At 38.2% G+C, this 22,465-nt stretch overlaps 2 protein-coding genes across 3 annotated transcripts in view; one reads left to right on the top strand and one right to left on the bottom strand.

Annotated features, from left to right (window-relative positions):
- Window positions 1–2,536: 2,536 nt before the first annotated feature.
- On the top strand, window positions 2,537–6,059 carry LOC143856257 (uncharacterized). 2 transcript variants are annotated; one of them, XM_077366422.1, is made up of 3 exons: window positions 2,537–2,736; window positions 5,345–5,403; window positions 5,509–6,059. In XM_077366422.1, the coding sequence occupies exons 1-3, from the start codon at window positions 2,599–2,601 to the stop codon at window positions 5,870–5,872; spliced, it is 561 nt and encodes a 186-aa protein (XP_077222537.1). In that variant the 5' UTR covers window positions 2,537–2,598; the 3' UTR covers window positions 5,873–6,059. The 2 variants fall into 2 exon arrangements, with proteins under 2 accessions (XP_077222537.1, XP_077222538.1); XM_077366423.1 differs by having other exon boundaries at window positions 2,541–2,640.
- Window positions 6,060–9,981: 3,922 nt separating this feature from the next.
- PHT4;5 (phosphate transporter 4;5) overlaps window positions 9,982–22,465 on the bottom strand; it is a 34,589-nt gene continuing 22,105 nt past the window's right edge. The window contains exons 11-15 of the mRNA XM_077366128.1: window positions 20,708–20,803; window positions 11,044–11,185; window positions 10,889–10,941; window positions 10,473–10,559; window positions 9,982–10,366 (exon numbers count right to left, since the gene is read on the bottom strand). Of these exons, the coding sequence (XP_077222243.1) occupies window positions 10,265–10,366; window positions 10,473–10,559; window positions 10,889–10,941; window positions 11,044–11,185; window positions 20,708–20,803 (480 nt within the window). The 3' untranslated portion in view covers window positions 9,982–10,264. The remainder of the gene's footprint in view (window positions 10,367–10,472; window positions 10,560–10,888; window positions 10,942–11,043; window positions 11,186–20,707; window positions 20,804–22,465) is intronic.

The raw sequence follows: 22,465 nt of genomic DNA, 5'->3' as shown, positions 1-22,465 counted from the left end.
TTAAGTACTTCACGTTAGGAGGAATCAATGGGGCTGATTGCCAGCCCTGGGTGCCCCAAGTAATCAAAAGGGGCGGATATATCACTAAATATTATTTGGGGAGTAATAATCGACCCCGTGTATCTTCAATCGACCCCTTTTAACGGTAAAGTTAGGGCGTGTGAGTAGTACACTTTTACATTGTTTAACGGCAGGTGGCAACTTTATTCAGTACCCTAACTTTGGCGACATTCCACCAATGGGGGAGCCCTTTCATCTAGTTTTTGCAAGGGTGCCCCTGAGTTTAGCATTCCTCAAACTAATTATACAAAACCTAGCTGTCGAACACTTAGGCCATGTCTGGGGTAGGGCAGTGGGAGAAGGAGAGAGATTTCAGAGGGCCCCATTGAGATGAGCTAGAGAAGTAGACCTGGCAAACCGGCCCGTACGGGTCTGGGTCAAATGGTCCGGGTAAAAATGACCCGAAATTTTTTACGGGTCACTAAGCTTGGACCTGTGATTTTTGACATATTTTTTAAGATTTTTTTTTGTTTATATAGGGATTTGCTAGCTACCTTGGCCAACCATTTATGTTCACTGTTTGAGAGATTTGTCTTATTATAGAGGTGGTGCAAATTGTAAAGATCGGTAGAAGTACGATTTGTGAAAAGGTAGCTAGCAATAAATAATAATCATGGCGTACTAAGTTTTAAATGAGAAATTACGGAAAAATGGTAGCAAAGTAGAAAATTTTTTAAAAAAAAACCCGAAGCAATGTACTAAAAAGCAAAAATTATGACAATGAGAGAAAAAAAAAAAGTCAAAAGGTGCCAAAATAAAACCTTTTGCACCTCTCTACGGGCACCAGGGTCAATGATTGGTGACCCGGACCCGTAATTTACGGGCGGGCCGGGTGGACCCGCGGGTCCAGGTCACTTTTTGCGAGGTCAACAGATAAGTGACTAAAAATTTGGAAAAAGTCAATCCTATTTTGAGTAGAGTTTCTTGTTTCCTGATTTTTAACCACTCTCATCACTTGACGACACTACTTTTCTGATTTTCAACCACTTCACCCGCCCTGCCCCTTTCTCACTACTTGGAGATGTTGATTTATCATGAAAAAATAAATTCATGGTAGCCAAACGTGCCCTTACAATTTTTGTTAGGAGTACAATTTCAGTCGGGTCAGTTTGAATTTTTTGCTAAAAAAATGAATTGGACATGAACCCGACCCGATGTTATGGTAAAAGCTCAACCCGAATCCCCCAAAATGGACTCAAATTGCACTCTAAGGATTTCTAAATTGACCAGCTCAATTAGAATAATTTGGGAGGACACCAATGTGATTTTGTTATTGAAGGATAAAACATACTGTACAGAAATCCTAGAACATTTTCAGAAAAAAAAATAAAAAAATAGAAATCGTAGAAGTTGACTTGTTTGGAACACACTCAAGTTGTTGAATATTGAGTATTATTATCTAAATTGGAGATTGGAATAGATCAAAGTTCCAACACTAACATTTAACTCAATGCCTGCCTAAACCTAACCACTTGATGAACGTGGTTTACCGCTCTTTGGCTTAAAGTCATGTGTATGCTCCCCATTGACGAGAGTTCGAATTCCTCGGGCTTACCCGAAGCGCGTGGTTTACAGGTGATTGAGTGCATCTGTAGAGAATAGTCCTGCCCTAAAAATTGACGTGGGATACCCTATGTCATAAAAAAAAAAACCTAACCACTTGAGTGGAAAGGAAAACCCTAAAACCTTCAAGAAAAGTTACTAATGCTACACCACACACATTTTTAAGGATAAAACAAAATGAGGTCAATGGACCTTTCATATAGCATTCCAAATTCCAAACTGTTCTTTATCCACCCAATTACTACTTCCCTCCACAACCCTAAGGCCATTTTTGGGAAACCATGAAAGTTTTTTCCATGGAATATTAGTTTATCAAGTGATGGTAGGGGAGAAGAGAATGAGGGTGGCCTGGTGGGAGAGGAAGAGATAATTCAAGGTTGGCAAACATGGTTCTAAATTTGGGTTTGTGGAATCTTTGGACAGCCAATGAAACAAAGCAAAAAAAAAACAAGGAAAAAGAATTCATAGAAATAACAAAACTCTAACTCATGTACAAGAGGTCAAAATGGTTATGAACAAAAAGAAAGGAAAGGAATTAAATTCAAAGTCTAGCAGAACGGAGAAAAGTACATACCCTAAATCGTGACACGTGCACAAGAAAACAAAAAGAGGTGCACGAATCCCAAAAATGCAAAAAAAAAAAAGAAATTGTGAAAATGACCAAATCGTGGGTCATTTTCACTAGAGTCTTTATTTCCAGAACGGGATCCCGTTTTAGAAGTGTTTTCCAATTCAAAATTTACCCTCCCAATATTTACATAGGATAAGGAGTCTTACCCAATAAATGTAGTTAAATTCTCTCAAAAACCCTAAATTTTCTTGTTGTTATTCCCACGAAACCCCGACTTAGTAAAAAAAAACCCTAAACCCACCTCACCCGTTCCAAGCATTTTCCCTCTCTCTCTCTCTCTCTCTCTCTCTCTCTCTCTCTCTCTCTCTCTAGGGTTTTTGTTTAGGGTTTTAAGCAGTGTTACAATGGAGACTGAGGCTTTTTTCAGAAAGGGTTGCAATGATTTGGTAGGTTTGGAGAGTCTGCTCTGTTCTGTAATTGAAACTGTTGTGGTGGAGACTGTTTTGGTTGCTGCTAAATCTGTTCTGTGCCTTTTGTTAGCGGTATGGGTTTCAAGCTCTCCTCTTTTATGTTTACTTTTTTTTTTTTTTTTTTCAGTTCGTTTTTCTTTCACTTGGGTTTTGTTGTAAAGCTGTTTCTGTAATGGGTTTTTGGAGATTTTAACTGTTTTTTAGTGCTAGGGTTTTGTTTTTGCTGTTAGGATCTTGAAAGCGAGTTTTTTTTTTTTTTTTTGCTGCTATAGTTTTCCTGTTGGGGGTTTTGGAAACTTGTGTTTTTTTTTTTTCAGTTGCTAGGGTTTTGGAAACTTGTTTTGTTTTTTGGTTGCTAGGGTTTTAAAACTAGGGTTTTGGAAACCTTTTTTTTTTTTTTTTTTTTGAAAAATTTAAAACTAGGGTTTTGAAAACTTGTTTTTTTTTTTTTTTTTTTTTTGGGTTGCTAGGGTTTTAAAACTAGAGTTTTGGAAACATTTTTTTTTTTTTGGAGCTCCTGGGGTTTTGAAAACTTGTTTTTTTTTTTTTTTTGGTTGCTAGGGTTTTAAAACTAGGGTTTCTAGTCTGTATTTAGGTTTTTTATGTGTTATTTATTTATCTTTTTTCTGGGTTTGGCTTTCTTAAGCTGCTAGGGTTTTGGAACAGGGTTTTCTTTGTGTTTAATATATTATTTTTCTCTGGCTGTGTTGGAGTATTGAATCTAGGGTTTTGTTGTGTGTTTCAGTCTTGTTATGAGAAAAAGGGCTTCCTCTTGCCCCTGAAGATTTTTGCTTTGGTTTTAGGGTTTATCGGAAGCTAAGGTTTTGCTTTAACCTTTGCTATAGATCGTATTGGACTATAGGCTGGATTTTGAGGGTATTTGAAAGATGGATTGTTTCAGCTAGAGGGACTTTAAAGGGTAGGTTAACTATAGTGGTTCAAAGGCTATGGTTTTTTTTAAGATGGGTCTTTAGGGTTAGTCACAGAGGTTTCAAAGGCTAGGGTTTTTTAGATGGGCCTTTAGGTTTGCCATACAGGCTTCGAAGGCTAGGGTTTTTTTTTTAAGATGGGTCTTTAGGTTTGTCATAGAGGTTTCAAAGTCTAGGGTTTTTTTTTAAGATGGGCCTTTAGGTTTGCCATACAGGCTGCAAAGGCTAGGGTTTTTTTTAAGATGGGTCTTTAGGTTTGTCGTGGAGGTTTCAAAGTCTAGGGTTTTTTAAGTGCCAGAGGTTTCAAAGGCTAGGGTTTTTTTTTCAAGGTTGCCAAGGCGGGAATCGAAAGCGGGATTCGATTTGGGATTCGAAGGCTCCTGGGATGGTGGGAAGCGGGAATCGTGGGTTTGCCAGAGAGTCGACGGGGATTCGTTGGGGCTTCGTTGGGGATTCGTCGGGGATTCGCTGAGAGTCGTGGGGAGTTGGGATTCGCAGGGAATCGCCTGGGAATCGGGGTTCCTATAAAGTGGGAATCGGGGTTCCCCAGAATCGGGGATTCGAATCGAATCACGGTTCGGATTCGCGAATCCCCCACTCTGTGTACGAATCCTGCTTCCTTGTTTTTTTTTAAGATGGGTCTTTAGGTTTGCCATACAGGCTTCAAAGTCTAGGGTTTTTTAAGTGCCAGAGGTTTAAAAGGCTAGGGTTTTTAAAGATGGGTCTTAAGATTTGCCATAGGGGTTTCAAAGGCTAGGGTTTTCTAAGATGGGTCTTTCTTCATTTTTTTTAATTGAAATTGGCACATGCCATGGAAATATGTTTATTTTACTTGTTCCATTTTCTAGGTTACTTAATTTTTTACGTTTCTTCATTTGTAACTTGGATCATATTTGTTTGTGATTTCTGGATAGCTAATGCTTTGTATTTAAGCACACATGACCTGATTTTAGGATCGATAGTTATTGTCTATAATACTATCATGATTTTCAATTATTATTTTAAGTCGATTAGAACATCTACTCGCTGATGAAAAGATTTCAAAATGATGATAACTTCATACTGTTCTGACCGTTGTTGGGAGAAATAATGTAGATCTTATGGAGAATGGGAGTTGAGAGGAAGGAAGGATATGATGTGATCATTAATCTCTGTTTATATGGTATTGGATAAGGGATTTCCATTGCCATTTTCATGTATTTCTTTTTCGGGAGGTGTTGATTTGTTCTAGCTTCCTGTATTTGTGTTTTTTTAATGGTTATCTTCCTGTATTTGTAATCTTTCGATATCGCTGCTTGTCCTTCCCACCTACAAACCAAAGTACTATTTTTTTCATGCTGTACACTGTAGGTTTTTGTGTATTTCATGGAATTTTGGAGACGATTAGGCCTTCTTTGATTGCAGGAATTTTTTGGAAAAGTTTGGAAAGGAAAAAATTTTCCATTTTTTTTTACACCCAAAAAATTTAACTTGAACCAACCATATTTAATTTTTTTTAGTGGTACCTTAAATTTATGATGATATCCCTCTAAATTAACCATAATCATATGATTTCCCTCTAAATTGTGGAAAGAAAAAAAAATTCCTAAGAAAAAAAATTATTTCAGAATTGTTTTTCTTGGAATCCAAAGAGGGTCTTAGTCTCATTTTTGTCTCTCTAGTCAGCTGCTTTGTGTTATCATAATTATGTTCTTTTACCTGCCATTCAAAAACAAAATGTTCTTTCCCTCATGAACTAAGTTTTGTTTCAGATGGGCTCGCAGTCTAAAGACATGGTTATCTCGCCAAAAGAGGTGGATATAATTGAGGGGTAAGTTCGTTTTTTCTTGGTTTCCTTCTCTTGATATTTTGATATAAGAAATGTACAAGAGGATTAGCTCTTGCTGAATTGATAATACTTGCCCCTTCTCCCCAGAGATACTTTAGCTATCATCGGCAGAAGCACACCCAATGTTGCTCCCGAGAACAGGGATGATGGGGAAACAGATGATGATGATGATGAGGATGACGATGATGCTGGGGTTGACGATCAAGATGATGGTGGCGGCGAGGATGATTTATCCGGTGATGAAGGGAATGACAATGAAGATGATGAGGATCCAGAGGATAATGCAGAGGCAAATGGCGAGGAAGGGAGCGACGATGATGATGATGATGATGATGACGATGACGATGACGACGACGATGATGATGGGGAAGACGAGGATGATGATGATGAGGAAGATGATGAAGATGAGGTAGAAGAGATTCCTCAGCCACCTACTAAGAAGCGGAAATGAGTATTGGTAAGTTCTTTTGTTATTCGGTAGGGTTAAGGTAGGTGGGATTGTGGGAAAAGTTGAGGTTGTCTTGATAGAATAGGAAAATTGCTCTATTGTGAATGAACTATTTCTTCATATATGACTTAAATTATCATCCTGCCTCTCTTTATTCATGGAATGAAGTTGCATTTAGCTTTTCAAGGAATGTTGATGCTTTTTCTACTATTAGGTATTGAATTCCTGATAGATTAGTATGGTAGAAAAGCTCGGGCAGGATATATAATATTAACTGCTTCATAATTTAAAGTGGGTATTTTTCCTTCTTTTATGTGGCTTCTACTAAATTAACAAACCTTGATGTTGAATATGTGTGAAGGGCTTTCTTATTCCCTTAAAACAGGGAGGGTTTTCATAAATGGTTGTGAAGGACAAATTGTGTAGAATTGGTTTGGTTGAATTGCATCTCTTTTATACCTTTGTCCTTAGGATTAAGCCTATTATTAGCTCAGTTATAAGGTGCTTTTTGCTTCCAACAGTTGGTCGTGGCTTGCAGCAATCTCATTTACAGCCTTTTAAGAAATAACCAACTTTCGTGAAGTATATACTTTTCTATTCCAACCTTGGCAGAATTGATAAATCCGCCTCCTTTTTTATTCCTTGGGCTGGCCAAAGTTTTTAAAAAAAAGGGGCGAGAATATCAATTGCCTCCAGCTGGAATCCTGTGATCAAATTCTTCTTTTGGAAGAAAAAAGAGTTGATATTCACCCCTCTTGTCATCTCTTGCTAGTGATATTCACATCACATCACCTCCCCACCCATATCTTTTATTTTAACCTCTTAATTGGCATTGTAAAATTTTCATCCCCTTTGACTGTATATTTTTGGGCTTCTAAAGAGACATGTTGAGTATGTGATCTAATAAGGATCTAGAGTTTTAGTTGTAGGCTTCAATTAGAACATTTTTTTACTTCAATTAGTTTGTGAATCTCATATTCTAAACCACTTTGGTAAATTTAAAATTGACTGAATTCCTTTCTGGTACCAACCATTTGTATCACTTTGTGGTCAGATTTTGATAAGTAAAGAGCTTTCTTCTTTTCACCCCCACACCAAAAAAATGAGAAAAAAAAAGAAAGAAAGATATTCTATGCTGTCTTTTAAAATGAAAATACATGGATATGTTTTTTTAGAAACAATGACTATTAAGATCCAAAGTAAGTACATGTGAATTATTTAGAAGCGGGAGACAAGGTGTGGGGGTGATGACTTTATTAAGATCCAAAATACATGGATATGTTTAGTCTTTAATGTTCTTTTTTGGTTCTCTTTGAAGCTATATGCTAATACCATTTTCTTTTCCATGCTCACCCACTTCCACTACCTCTACCTCTTATGTTGCTCACCAAATACCTCTTCTATGCATCCAAAGAAAACCCCTTGTAGTGTTGGGTTTTAACCTATAATTTTAGGATTTCTTTACGCGGCTAGGGCCCTGGTTGTTTTAGATTTTAAGTCTAAAATTGATGGTTGGAGCCAAAATTAATCATCTTTGAACTCAAAATCCAAAACAAACCGGGCCTTAATTTTGAGTCCAATAATCAGTTTTGGACTCACGGTCACTTCTCAAAATTCAAAACAAAAAAGGCCTTGTTAGTTTTTAGTTGTGTTGGGGGAGAGGGTTTTGACCACTGTTTCAAAACGCGGCCAAAGCAAATCCTAGTCAACTCAGCACGACGCGGTCGAGTACTCGGTTGACATGGCTGAGTAGTCAATTGATACAACCATAACTCGGAAGAGTCAAATGAGTTTCAATTGACTTTCTATGGCAAATCGTGGATTTGGACGAGAATAAAACCAAAGTAAAAGGGAATCAACTCGGAGGAGTTCACGATGATGTGGGGGAGTTTAGAAACTATGGTTGCGTGTTGGAATATAGAGCTTTTAGCAGCTAAAATCAAGGTGGAAAGATCTCCGTCTTTTTGTTTCTGGAGGCATTTTATTGTTTTGATCCTTGCTCGTCCTTGAGGAGATTTGTGAAGAGAGGTTCTTGCAAGTGAAATTCTGGAAGCACGATGGTTCTTTTGTACAGATGGTTTTTTTTTTTTTCCGAATGTAAACGGAATGATCGGATGGTTAAATCCATTCTGCTGGGACCCAGAAGAAGATGCTTTTGTTTTATTCCAATTTCTTATGGTCTAGAGGTATGCTCCTGACCAGCCATACTATGTAATGCAACCTCTGGTCCCAATGTTATTTTCATAGTATGAATATATTTGTCATCTTTCATAGAGAAAAAAAAGAAAGAAAAAGTCAAGGTGGAGTAATTGGAATAGTGGGTAGTGGCAAGGAGTCTATCATAGGCAAAACACTTAAAAGAGTTGGCACAATTATGAAGGAAGCACTCCACCAATCATGTAAAAAATAAAGGATTTAAATGAGCAAAGAGGGGGGACAAAAAGAATGACTAAAGCAACCGTTTATTTTACTTGATGTCCAAAAGATGGAAGAATGATTGGGGAAGCTGGGCATTTGCCCTCGTGAGGAATGTGTTTGGTTCTATGGCTTAAAACAAACTCTTTTAGGTTGCTTTCCCTATCTCTTATTCTATATTTGATGTTGACTTTTCCATTGCTTATTAATTTTTTCAAAATTAGTTATTGTAAGAAAATCAATGCTAATGTTGATTCAAGTTTAAATTACCCTAATTTCTCTTATTTTCCTTTCTTACAAAGAATAATAGGAGTTAGTCCACATTGAACGGACAAGATGGTTTCCTGCACCTACGGCTAGGAGTCAGTGGACCCAAACGGTCTGATGGACCATCCGAATCCGAACCTAAACATATAAAGCCTAACTAACACATTACTAGGATCCATGGACACATTTGATAGGGATCCGAAATTATTTCCGATCGGATCCAGACGACTAACAAAAACTCGTGGGACGGTCCTAAATTGATTTTACTGTACTATTTTATGAAAATACCCTCCAATTTTTTATAACTTTAAGTAATATTCTAGGGGTATTTTAGGAAAAAATAAGCCATATGCATTTTTTGTCTAATGATTCCTATTTTCAATATTTGTCATTCATCTCTCAAGTCTTGAGTCATCTTCTCGCCCTCGCCCTTGCCGTCTCCTGAGAATTTTAATCGTGTAAAATGTAAGTAGGACCTACTAGGACACTCTGATAATTGGTTTGATATGAAATGGATTGTGATCAAGACACAGGAAGTAGGATCCGAAGAACACTCCGAACCCAATCCGACCAATAAGGGATTTGAATGGATCATTGGTTTGATATGAAATGGATTGTGATCAAGACACAGGAAGTAGGATCCGAAGAACACTCCGAACCCAATCCGACCAATAAGGGATTTGAATGGATCATGACTAAGACACAGGTGGATCCGAATTCAAAGTGTATCAGTTCACACCCCTACCTATGCCTGCTCCACCCTGCCATATAAATCCTCCCGGTCATGATTTATGATATTTGGACTCTTCACTTTAGTAAACACTTCTTTTATTTGATGTTGGTTGGGGTTTAAGAAATGCAATAGTTTGTAACAGCTACCGTATGGTGCAAGGCCTTTGTAAGGTGGAAGTACAAAGGGCGATACCCCTACCGTATTGTTGCAAGGCCTTACACCATAGAAAATCTCCATAAACGAAAGGGAGTAAAGATACCATTTCCCACTTTTTAGTGAGTTCTAATAGACTTTAATGATCGACTATTTATTGAACTTCTCTCCTTGTGTGGTTTGGAATGTGGGTTTCCCCAATCTTACCCATAGTTAGCAAAACTCCATTTTGAACGGCGTTTTATTGGTGTGCCGTTTAAAACTTTTACGACAAATAAAACTCCGGTTTTTAGGCAAACGTTTTAAACACGTTTTTTCAGCCAACTTTCCAATTTTACCTCACCATATTTTGTAAATGACAAAATTCTAAACTCATTTTCTTGTGTTTCTGTTTTTTAATACTACAGTTTTGTAAACCAATGCCGTATTAAACTCGAATTTTTGCCGTCCCGTTATTTTGCCGAATCACGTTTTGTCCCTCTGCGTGGACACAGCAGGTTTTTATTTCAGTCAAGGTAGAGTTATAGTAGATATTAGCCTAAAATTAAGGAAAACTTGTTGACATACTCTGTATTCTCAAATTTCAAGTTACAATCTCCCCAAAGGAGGTTTGTTCTACTAAAATACAAACTCATAAATGCATCCTATACACCAATGAGTAAAACAATTAGCATTCAACATTTCCTTTTTTTTAAACAAAAAACTATACAACTGCCCATCTAGGATGAGCTGCATATATCTCTCTTTCTTCTTCTTCTTCTTCTTTTTTTATGACATAGGGTATCCCCCACCCCATTTTAGGGCGGGACTAATCCCTATAATGAGGCTTAGTCGCTCTCGGAAAAGCTTTGAGGCTTACTGCTTGCAAAAGCCAACCACACAACCGTACCAGTCAAGTAGAAAAAGATTGATGGGGCAAATAATGATATCTGCAGAAGAGAAAAGAAAAACAATGTTAACGGGACTCGTGAAAATTAAAAAATATAAAGGGGTCTAAAGTGAGTGAGAAAAATATGTGGAATCCAGAGGACTTACACTCCATGAATGGGTTGAATCAAGAAGATATCCTGTGAGGACAACACCGACAATTCCAGGTACTGCGCCAACCGTGTTTGTAATACCCTGCACCAAGTAACACTGAAAACTATAATTCCCTCCCAAAGTTTTTAAGACATTTTTCCCTTTTTGTTTCAAACAAAAGTTGAAAATACTCTAACCACAATTTTCTTTAGCCTGTTCAGAAATGATAATATGGAATTAACGTTGATGGGCCAGCCAGAGACAGTCACAGCTTTGGCAAAAAATGAATAGCTAACCCAAAACAATTAAAGGATTTAACTTTGCAACCATATGAACAATCCTCACAATTTAAATCTCGCTAAAGAGACGGTGATGATAGGAACAATTAACAACATGGCAGACTAAAAAGAAGAAGAAAATGCATGACATACCAAAAGTATACTTGCATACTTGGGAGAAATGTCTTGATGGGTACAGTACAGTCCTGCAGCGATACAATGTATGCAAGAGTCATGAATTTGAGGATGAACAAATTTGTGCTTCCGATTTTCTTATGAACAAAGGTAGCAAGGTTTTGAAGTCCAACCTGACAATGCAAAGCTTGAAAGGGCTAACCCACTGGTCAGAATAAGGACAAGTTCCCAAGGTGGCATTCCTAGATCCAGAGAGGAAAGAGTCATGCAAATTGCAGGAGACAAGAAGGCAATGGTCTGGCATATTTTTCGCACCTACATGTACAAACATCAGGTAATCAGAATTTGGCAGATCCTAAGCATTGTTTTAAATTTTGGCCGAAATCCAAAATTTCAGTCGGCCGAAATTTGGTCACTTTGACCGAAATTGTAAAATTTTCGGCCGAAATGACCGAAATTTGAAAAAAAAAAATCAGTTTTGGTAGTGACCGAAACTGAAACCAAAGTTTAAATCCATGATCCTAAGTTAAGAACTGAATTTCTTTTAAGCAGACATAGTGATGATGGAAATTAATCAGAAAATAATTATAAAGTTTTAGTAGGATGTACACCATTTAAATCTCAATCAAATAAAAGGCATAGGGGAATTCTCAACTAAATTTGTAATATTGGATATACACAATTGCGTAATCTGACTCATTTTTTTTTCAAAGTAAGCAAAACATCCATCACAAAAAGATTGCAACACATCCATCAATTGCCATGGGAGATGAAATTGTAACCTAATGCTAGTTTGGCTCTCTAGGTTATTTAAAATCAATAGAGTTAGATACTTTTGTGTAGCACTACAACATTGAAGCTGAGCTAGTTGAGTATCAAGTGTATATCCCATGTTTTATAATGCGCCAACAGCATTTTTTTGTGACAAAGTCATTGGCACTTATGTAACTAATATCTAAGTCATTGCACCTCTCAGAATAAGCAGAGAATATCGCTTTTTTAGAAGCGGTACATGTATATAACTGAAAAACTCAAATACAACCAGGGACAGGGAGTCCCAACACTCACAGGATCAGATACAAACAACAAAGTCCAAAGGAATGGGATACATATTCGTAATGGTTACACTATCTCTAAAAACTTCCTCTCTCGCAACGTCCTTAGTAACATAGTTGTTGGGAAACCGGGGAATGAGACTAATTCTAGTATCAATACTTGCGAGAATATCTCTGATCCGTAATATTATATTAGCAAATCTCCATGACCCTTTACTCTTACCAGACTAAAGAATTTTAGAGAATTTCTTTTATTCTTAGATGATTTACAATGACAATCAATTGGTGCTTTTATAGAGCACATACATGATAAACATCGAAATAAATCAAGGCAAGAGATAATTCTAGAAATCCTACCTACTAAGATTAGCCTAATTGCTAATTTAAGCTAGCTACCTAATCTAGCCAGGTTACCCCGTTCAACCCACTTGCCTAATCTAGCACCATGGCGATCCAACGATGTGAATTCAACATAATCTGACTGTGAGATCTCACATATTCTAACATGCCCCCTCAAACGTATGCGAATTGAAAAATCAGCATACGTTTGATTACAATGAAATTCCCCTATAAGAAAATAGAATCTTTTGATTTGAAGAGCACTGAAGATTGATGATGAATATCCCCTGATGTTGTTGCTGATAACCGATACTGAATGCCGAAGAAGACGCCGCTTGTTCATGTGTCGCGAAGAGGGCTTAGAAGCCAATAGATCATAGCCTCAAAGGAGCTAGATGATACTCAAGCCTCGATGGGCGAGTAGAAATGGGTCACTATGGACCAATGCCGGAATGGGCAAGAAATGGGTCAAAATAGACCAATGCCGGAATGGGCAAGAATTAGCCACGATGAGCGAGAAATCATGGGTCAGTAAGTACCGATCCTCATGGAATTTGACTCTCTCATGCATGAACCTCAAAGAATGAAGGCCCCTCAACTGAGTAGAGTAATCAATTTCAGGCACGCACCTCGAAGAGATAGCTCAACTGAAATAGGACAAAGAAAAAGGGATGGAGAAGGAAAAAAACGACAACAAACGGCTCAGATGATAAATATAAGGAACAATGTGTGAAAAACAATGCATATATCAAATATGGGGTCTTGAAAGAAAATTAGTGCATTAAAAATACTATGGAAAATATAGAAAATGAAATCAAGGGGTGCATGAATCAAAAGACTGGATTTTGAAATACCAAAAGAAGGTGTGCAATTATGGAGATGGAGAATGGCAGATCAAGGAAAACAAAAGGAACGAAAAACTAGGGCAAAGACTGCAACCTAAGAGTAGTGAAAGAAAACCGAAGGAAGAAGAGGTAGGATTAGCGCAACTGGTAGAAGTGTTGATGATGGATGCAATGCCCCGCGGATGGCTAGATTTGCCGTCCGCCGGAGGACGCACTCACGGATGTTGTGATCAGCAGGTCACTCGGATCGACCGCTCTGATACCATAAAGAATTTTAGAGAATTTCTATTATTCTTAGATGATTTACAATGACAATCAATTGGTGCTTTTATAGAGCACATACATGATAAACATAGAAATAAATCAAGGCAAGAGATAATTCTAGAAATCCTACCTACTAAGATTAGCCTAATTGCTAACTTAAGCTAGCTACCTAATCTAGCCAGATTACCCCGTTCAACCCACTTGCCTAATCTAGCACCATGGTGATCCAACGATGTGAATTCAACATAATTTGACTATGGGATCTCACATATTCTAACACAGACGCCCAAAAAAAACATTCACCAAATCATCCTCAATCCATAAGGTCTTGATTGGAGTACCTACGCATATTGTTATACTTTCAAATAATGTCTTCATTTCTGCGTTATTGGAATATGTATGACCAATTGGGCCAGAGAAGACTAATAATTTTGCCGGTATCATCTCTTACTGTGCCACCTATTCTTTAACAATTTACTTCTTATCATCTCTTATTATGCCACCTATTCCTATTGGACCCGTATTACCTAATGAACTTCTGACAAAATTAAACTTGGTCGTATTGGATGGTGGAGGGTGCCAATTTTTTTTTTTTTTTTCCAATATTCATTCAATAGAGATGACCAAGAAAGTCAACCTAAAAAATACGAGCGAACTGGATACATAAGAAAACAAAAAAGACAAAGAAAGCAAACATCAATGAGGCAAATAATCAAACAACTCCAAGCTTTGCTTATCTTCCTTCCCTAGCTAACCGATCTGCCACACTATTCGTTGATCTTCTAACATGGGAGAATATAATCGATGAACCTACTATTTTATCCAGGATCTCATCAAATAAGTGGGCAAACCTTCATGGCGAGACAAGAGAGCCTCTAAGCCATCATATGATATTAAGAGAGTCACCCTCTACCAATACCCTATTCAAATCCTCCATCCCCAGACTTTTAATCCCCTGATGGATAGCTCGCATTTCAGCTTCGCTTGCATCCGCAATCCCAATGGTGGAGGGTGCCATTGTGCCACTGTCTTCTTCAGATTCGAAGTATCCCATATAATTTCTCTTCATTTTTTGATGGTCAAGGCCGCAGTAAAAGACCACTTAGGATCGGTGGCCTTCGCCCAAAAAAGTCTGCAGTCTGATGTTGTTGATAATGGTTTCAATTCATTTAGAATTCCATTCGAAAATTCTATTATTCCGTGCTTTCCATAAATTCCATAAAACAACACATAAGGTGTCATTCTCCATAGAATTCTACCTTTTCTTCCAAGTTTTTCTAATCTCCAACAAGTAAATAGGTTCCCCAAATAAACAGGGAATACCCATTTTACCCCAAAGCACTTGAGCATCGTCATCCACGCCATCCTTGAAAAATTGCAGTGAAGGAATGTATGAACTGTTAAAGTACAAAAGATTAAATACTGCCCTTCTCCAACGGCTTAAGCTTTTGGAGAAGTCGGTAAGTTTCTAACATGATATCAGAGCCAAATGTCTCGAGTTCAAACCTCCCCAATGTAAAAAAAAATCCACATGCAATGGTCGGCCCAAAGTGGGACCACATGTGCCAAGTGGGCCACACGTAAGGGGGAGTGTTAGAGTATAAAAGATTAAATACTGCCCTTCTCCAGCAACTTAAGCTTTTGTCGAAGTCGGTAAGTTTCTAACATGAACAATAATTTCAACATCATTGCAACATAATACACACCCCACTGGCCTGAGTGAAGGATTTCTTTTGAAGGACATGATCGGTATTTATGTAACTATTCGTAGTATCCTAATCCCCATGAATGAAGAAAAGAAAAAGAACAGATGGAGAAGAAAGAGCTAAGAGAGTTAGAGTTCCCTCCCTCTCATAAAATATATATATATATATATATATATATATATATATATATATATATAATTTGAGCTTGAGCTCAAAACACGTGTGGCCCCACATTTTTTGGGGCATCCAAAGCATTCATTCGGAAGGTCCTTCCATGGATAGGGTGTGTACCAAAAATCAGATCCATAGGATCATCCTAACCCAATCAAAGGTGGAGGAGAAAATGGACAGACATTGTGTCCATGTTTCTGTCCATTTTTCCCCTCCACAAATGGCAGGGTTAGGATGATCCTATAGGGCTGATTTTTGGTACACACCCTATCCATGGAAGGGCCTTCCAAATGAATGCTTTGGATCACCCCAAAAATGTGGGGCCACATGTTTTTTAGCTCGAGTTCAGATAAGCTTATCTGAGCTCGAGCTCAGGAACACTTTCCTTATATATATATATATATATATATATATATATATATATATATATATATATATATATATATATAGTTCAGATAAGCTTATCTGAGCTCGAGCTCAGGAACACTTTCCTTATATATATATATATATATATATATATATATATATATATATATATATATATATATATAGTTCAGATAAGCTTATCTGAGCTCGAGCTCAGGAACACTTTCCTTATATATATATATATATATATATATATATATATATATATATATATATATATATGAGGAAAAGGATTGTACGCTCGAGTGTACCTAACCTTAGGTACGCTCGAGTGCCAAATCACATGGGTCCCACATTTTTTGTGGTCATCTAAACCATTCATTTGCAAGGCCCCGTCATAGATAGGGTGTGTACCAAAAATCAGCTCCATTGAATCATCCTAACCCCTCCAAACTGGAGGGCAAAATGGGCAGATTTGTGGACAAACACTATCTGTCCATTTTAACCTCAACAAATGGATGGGTTAGGATGATCCTATGAAGCTGATTTTTGGTACGCACCCTATCTATGATGGGGCCTTGCAAATGAATGGTTTAGATGACCACAAAAAATGTGGGACCCAAGTGATTTGGCACTCGAGCGTACCTAAGGTTAGGTACACTCGAGCGTACAATCCTTTTCCTCTCTCTCTCTCTCTCTCTATATATATATATATATATATATATGAGAAAAGGGTTGCTGCTAACGTTAGCAACTAGCTTAGCTGCTAACGTTAGCATAGAACAAGGGTGGGGCCACAATGTTGGGGTGATCCTAAGCATTCATTTGAAAGGCCCCATCATGGATAGGGTGGGTAACAAAAATCAGTTACATTGGATCATTATAGGATGTCCCATTTGTGGGGGTGAAAATGGGCAGATACTGTCATCCACTAATCTGCCCATTTTTTCACCCCACAAATGGACACCCTAAAATGATCTAATGGAGCTGATTTTTGGTGGACACCCTATCCATGAAAGGGCATTCCAAATGAATGCTTTGGATCCCCCCAACAATGTGGACCCGACCTTGTTTTATGCTAACGTTAGCATCTAAGCTTAGCTGCTAACGTTAGCAGCAACCCTTCTCTCTCTCTCTCTCTCTCTCTCTCTCTCTATATATATATATATATATATATATATATATATATATATATATATATATATATATAAGGAAATGGTTTGTGAGCAGCTGCTCAGATAGGTTATCTGAGCATGGATTTTTAAAACAAGGGTGGGCCACATTTTAGGGGTGATCCTAAGCATTCATTTGAAAGGCCCCATCATGGATGGGGTGTGTACCAAAAATCAGCTCAAATGGATCATCTTAGGGTGTCCATTTGTGGAGGGAAAAATGGACAGATACTGTTTGTCCATAAATCTGCCCATTTTTTCCCTTCACAAATGGAAGGGTTAAGAAGGCAAGCCAATCTCTGACAAAAAGGATCTCAACCAAATCAATTTACCACATGCATGAGCCATAGCTCCGTACTCTACTTCTGCACTTGACCTGGATACTACATCCTGCTTTTTACTCTTCCATGAAACCAAGTTGCCTCCAATAAAGCTACAACACCCTGTAGAACAGTCCTTTACCATGAGCTTTCTACAGATATCTCGTGATCTGGGTGGCTGCTGACCAATGAGATGTACGTGGTGAGCTCATGAACTAGCAAACAAACAACATTTTCATCTCTGTCAATGAGTTTGCTTAAGGCCTTTATACAATCAAGAACAGGAATGGGGATAACGGATTGTCTAGTCTAATTCCTTTGTGACTTAAAATATCCAGCAGGTAACCCATTAATCAAAATAGAAAACTGACTGATGATCTGCACCCTTGTATCCAACTCTGCCATTTCTGTCTAAAACCCACTATGAACATAAGGTAATCGATTAAATACCAATCGACGTGGCCATAAGCTTTGTCCCAATCGACCTTATAAAGCATCCACGCATTCAAGAGCAATGATGACTCCATCTAGAGATTGTCTTGTGCATAAACATCATCCTCTTGGCCAACGATATCTTTTTTCATACGTATGAATGAATCACATACAAATTTTCTAATGAAACACCTATCTATAACAGCAATTTGAACACTTCACAGATAGAACCCTTCCAAATACTAATATTGATTTATGCGTTCTCCCAGAAATTATGGCCGCTTCATTCATCATCTGCTCTAATGTCCTAGTCCAAGAGAGGATGGTTCTAGTCCTCACATTGTTCTACATATTGAATATGTAGTCATAGTTAGCCTCTAAATGGAGTATTATCCTGGTAAAGGAGACATCCACACTCCCTTGTTTTTAACAATGCCACCCCAATCTTGGTTCAATCCTACATAAGGAAGGAGAGATTGAAGACGATGTTAACCGCATAATAAGGGCAGGTTGGTTGAAGTGGAAGCATGCTTCAGGAGTTCTGTGCGACAGTAAAATACCTACGAAGTTGAAGGGAAAGTTTTATACATATCGACAATTCCTCAATATCTTGTTCATTCGCAACAAAATATTTTCTTTGTGCGTCGGTAACGGCTCAGAATGCTGGGCCACCAAGAAGCAGCATGTGCATAAGATGAGTGTAGCGAAGATGCGAATGCTTAGATGGATGTGAGGCCACACAAGGTTACATATAATTAAAAATGAAGACATCCGGAAAAAGGTGGGGTTGACACCAATTGAGGAGAAGATGAGAGAGTACCGCTTAAGATAGTTTGGGCATATCAAACGTCAGACTGTGGATGCTCCAGTAAGAAGAAGTGACTCGTGCCAAGTTGATGTTGTAAAAAGAGGTAGGGGAAGACCGAAAACAAATTGGATAGAAACAGTGAGGAAAGACTTGATGTCTTGGAACATCACAGAGAACATGACATTGGATAGGAGAGAATGGAAGAAAATGATCCATGTAGACGAACCCAACTAGTGTCAGGATTAGACTTGGTCAATTTAAGCCAGGTAGATCCTTTCACCTTCTTCATGAAAATTTTCTAAAGGATTCATTAGCCGACCCTAACTAGTTTGGGACAAAGGCTTAGTTGAATGAGTTGAGTTTAGTTAGAGGTTAAGGGCTGTTACAGTTCCCCAAAAAGTCAACAGCCAATCAGAAAGATGCAAAATAAGGAGAGAAGTGCCATTGCCAAAACAAGGAATGCCCCTCCTGATAAATGTAGCACTTTGTTCAAAATGTAGATTGTTGCATTTAAAGACTATTGTTCCACCTATTTACCAGGAATCACTTACCACAATCTCATCGATACATTAAAGATCTGTTTAACAAATTGCTGGGGAAGAGGGAAGAGAGCCTCTGGAGGGAAAAAAAAAAGGCAATTTTGGAGCTCCCTCCCTAGGTCGATGGAAACCCAAGGGAGGGAGGCTTTTTCTTCCCTTCTCTCTCTCTCTCTCTCTCTCTCTCTCTCTCTCTCTCTCTCTCTCTCTCTCTCGTCTCTCTTTCTCTCTCTCTCCCGTCCCTATTTCGTCTCTTCTCTCCCGTCCCTATTTCATCTCTCTCTCTCTCCCGTCCCTATTTACTCTCTCTCTCTCTCGTCTCTTCGGTCTCTCCCTCTCTCTTCTTTTTCTCCCCCATCTCTCGCTGATCTTTCTCTCTTCGATCGATCTCCCTCTGGTCTCTCTTTCTCTTAGATCTATCTTTCCTATTTTCTTATCTTTCCCTTTCTCTCCCTTGATGAGCAAGGGAGGTGTTAGTGGCCGGATGATGCCCGGAGTTGGGCAGATCTCGCAGGGGATGCAGCAATGGTGGCTGGAGGTGCGACATGGCCGGATCCGAGTCCGAGTGGGCAGGATTTATTGGGGAAAGGATCGGATCTGGGTTGGGTGGATGGAGAAAGTGGGCTGATGAGTCGTCAGAAGTGGTGGACGTGGCAGGAGTGTGAAAAAGGGTGGCCGGATTCGGGGGAAAAAATGAAGAGGTTGGACGTGGAGGGTAAATATGGGGTTTGATCGAAGTGCAAGGTTGGGGCTAGAAGGGTAGGATTAGGGTGAACAATGATGGGCTTTAGGATTAGGTGAAAATAAGCGTAGGATTAGGATTTTAAGTTCTGGTGAAGATGAAGGGGGAGAAATTAGGGTAAAAAATGGTAGTCTCTAGGAATAGATTAGGGTTTTTTGGCTTGGAGGTTTAATGAGGATCCCCCGGAACAGGCGGTGGCGCAAGGTGGAGGCCGCCGATGATCAGATTCGATGGATTGGCTATAGTGCACTATTAGAGGCGCACAATAGCTTTAGGCCTTTGAGCGGGATTTTTAAAATTTGAACTAGCCGGCTAGAAAGTGGTGGAGCAGTCTGAGTAACGTGGCAAGTCTGAGTAACGTGGCAGGTCAAAACTATGATTTGATGGGGTCCACAAATATGGCACTTTCAAATGAGACCATTGTGCAATGTAAAGGAAAGGAAAAGGGAATGGCGAAGGCATTTTCAGCTGCGGTAGTAGATGAAGAATTCGAAAGGGAAGTGAAATAGGTATTTGGCAGGGTGGGCAGTCTGAGTAACGTGGCAGGTCAAAACTATGATTTGATGGGGTCCACAAATATGGCACTTTCAAATGAGACCATTGTGCAATGTAAAGGAAAGGAAAAGGGAATGGCGAAGGCATTTTCAGCTGCGGTAGTAGATGAAGAATTCGAAAGGGAAGTGAAATAGGTATTTGGCAGGGTGGCAGCGCATGGAAGTATAGAACTCGTTGTAGTGGTTGACCCAGAAGATCTTTTTTTGGCTTTTTACTGGTCTAGGAGCATGATCCTAGCCACCCTTAATTGATTCTATGTAATGCAAGTAGGGACCCCTAGCCCCCAATGTAATCTTCATAGTATCAATACAATTGTTAATTTTCAAAAAAAAAAAAAATTAAAGATCTGTTTAAGAGGTCACATATCTCACTTAAAAAATAGCATAAACATAACTTCCTCATGTTGTTTTTGTTAGCATAAGAATTTAAGAGTCAGAAATAAATCATTTTCAATGGAGGAAATCAAACCATAATGCTAGAATGACAACTTTTTTTATTGAAAGTTGCCACAACCCACACTGCCTACCGTTGTGGTTTCAACTCCAGTTGAGATCAAGTTGTCAGCCAATGGTGCTGCAATGCTAGTCACGAGAATTGAAGCCAAAGGAGGAAGAATAGAGACCTGCAATAGGAAATTCAAGATGGATCAGAACAAAAAAAAAAATAAGAAAGCTTTCTAAGATCCTTATGTTCAGTTGAAAAATCATGTGGCAATTGTTGATGTTCAAAGAACACCATATTACCATTAAAAGCCCATGAAACTTAAAATGACCCACACACACAATCAATTCTACCCTTGTCTCACAATTTTGTGCAAATATCGATAATCATTTGAACAAAACCTTTGGGATATCCTAACAACGAAAAACAAATTCTGAAATGCACTTAGACACAGTCTAAAAACATCCTGAGTTAATCATTGACTTTCCAAGTCAACTCATTTTTGGCCCTATTGAATCAATCAAGAACTCCTTTGACGACCTGAATCACTTAAACACTTCACACTAGTTATTGATTCGCCCGAGTCAAATCGATTTTACCTTGGAAGAAAACTTGTTTGAGTATAAATTTTAAACACTGATTAGAAGACATAATTCCACAGCTATACTAGGAGACCCAAATGTTATAATGTACTTGCTTTTCAAAACTTCTACGATTACAAATCAATCCAGATCAAGTCTAGTCAATCGATGCAAAATTCCAAGCTAAGCCAAGTCAAAACTATGATTAGTAAAGCATATTAACACTTCAAGGAAGGTTCAATTTGAGCTTGATTTAGCAATCTTGTAGCAGTAATCCAGAGAAAATATTTGGCAATCTAAGTCTTTTGAATAGACCTTTCAACCCGAGGCTTCAACGACGGACACGGGGAAGGAGAAGAGAGTGAATATTGAATGAACTCAACAACTCTCCCTCTTCAGCAAAATGAATACCTATTAAAATCGCAAGAATGATATCAGGAGTGCGTATTTACTATTTAGTTCATCTCTTGGAGACCTGAACATTAAGAGTCTTTAAAGGGGTTTCGAAAACTGCAAACTACTCAGTTGATGACACGATATATTAAGTTTTTTTTTTCGGAAAGTGATGACATATTCAGTTTTTCTATAAATAATTTCCTCAATTGTGATGTATTCATTTAGCATGCATTGCCTTGCGAATTATTGGAACCCCTCAATTCAAAATGCTTTACTCTCTGTGAAGTTTCCTATCACTTACACCTCTTCTCCATTCCTATGTGTACCATGTTTCCATATCTTCAGTTTTTAATACATTGTCCATATCATGATTTAAATTATATTATGAATGAGATGTTCATCTAATTTACTTATAAATTATTAGACAAAAAATTTGCTGGCCTATGGAGAGAAGCCTCAAGTTCGATTGTTTAAAAAATCTTACTTGAAGTCGCACGAGGTAAAATTGAGTCGACTCAGGTGATCAATGTGATTTGGGGAGATTTTCAACAGCATCAATCCCAGGCTCTTATACTAAAGAAATCCATCTTCCATGACATAATTACTGGTCCTTAAAATGAATGAGCCTATGAAATTTAAGTAACAAAGAAAAGAGAGATTTTACATGTCCAGACCTTAGAAGCACAAAGCGGGGGCAGGGAAGTGTGGGGTCTAGAAGAGTCTAAGTTTGGGAGAGTCTAAGTTTCATGTACATCAAAAAATAATAGTTTCAAACCATTTTCATATGTATCTTTCAAAATTTAAGTACATAAAATAGCAATAATTTCTAACTATCTTCACCATCTTCATTTACGTACACTTGTTCC

Source organism: Tasmannia lanceolata, unplaced genomic scaffold (genome assembly GCF_043159265.1).
Source record: "Tasmannia lanceolata isolate RefF3 unplaced genomic scaffold, GAP_Taslan_0.1 ptg000023l, whole genome shotgun sequence".
In the NCBI taxonomy this organism is placed as follows: domain Eukaryota; kingdom Viridiplantae; phylum Streptophyta; class Magnoliopsida; order Canellales; family Winteraceae; genus Tasmannia; species Tasmannia lanceolata.
Note: the sequence above shows the minus strand (reverse complement) of the source record. Positions and strands in the feature narration are given on the sequence as shown.

What these genes read in the sequence shown, in the direction of transcription:
- LOC143856257 (XM_077366422.1), top strand. Translation starts at nt 2,599, where the DNA reads ATGGAGACTGAGGCTTTTTTCAGAAAGGGTTGCAATGATTTGGTAGGT. An exon ending in TTCTGTGCCTTTTGTTAGCG is followed by an intron (nt 2,737 to 5,344) that starts GTATGGGTTTCA and finishes GTTTTGTTTCAG; the next exon opens with ATGGGCTCGCAGTCTAAAGA. An exon ending in GAGGTGGATATAATTGAGGG is followed by an intron (nt 5,404 to 5,508) that starts GTAAGTTCGTTT and finishes CCTTCTCCCCAG; the next exon opens with AGATACTTTAGCTATCATCG.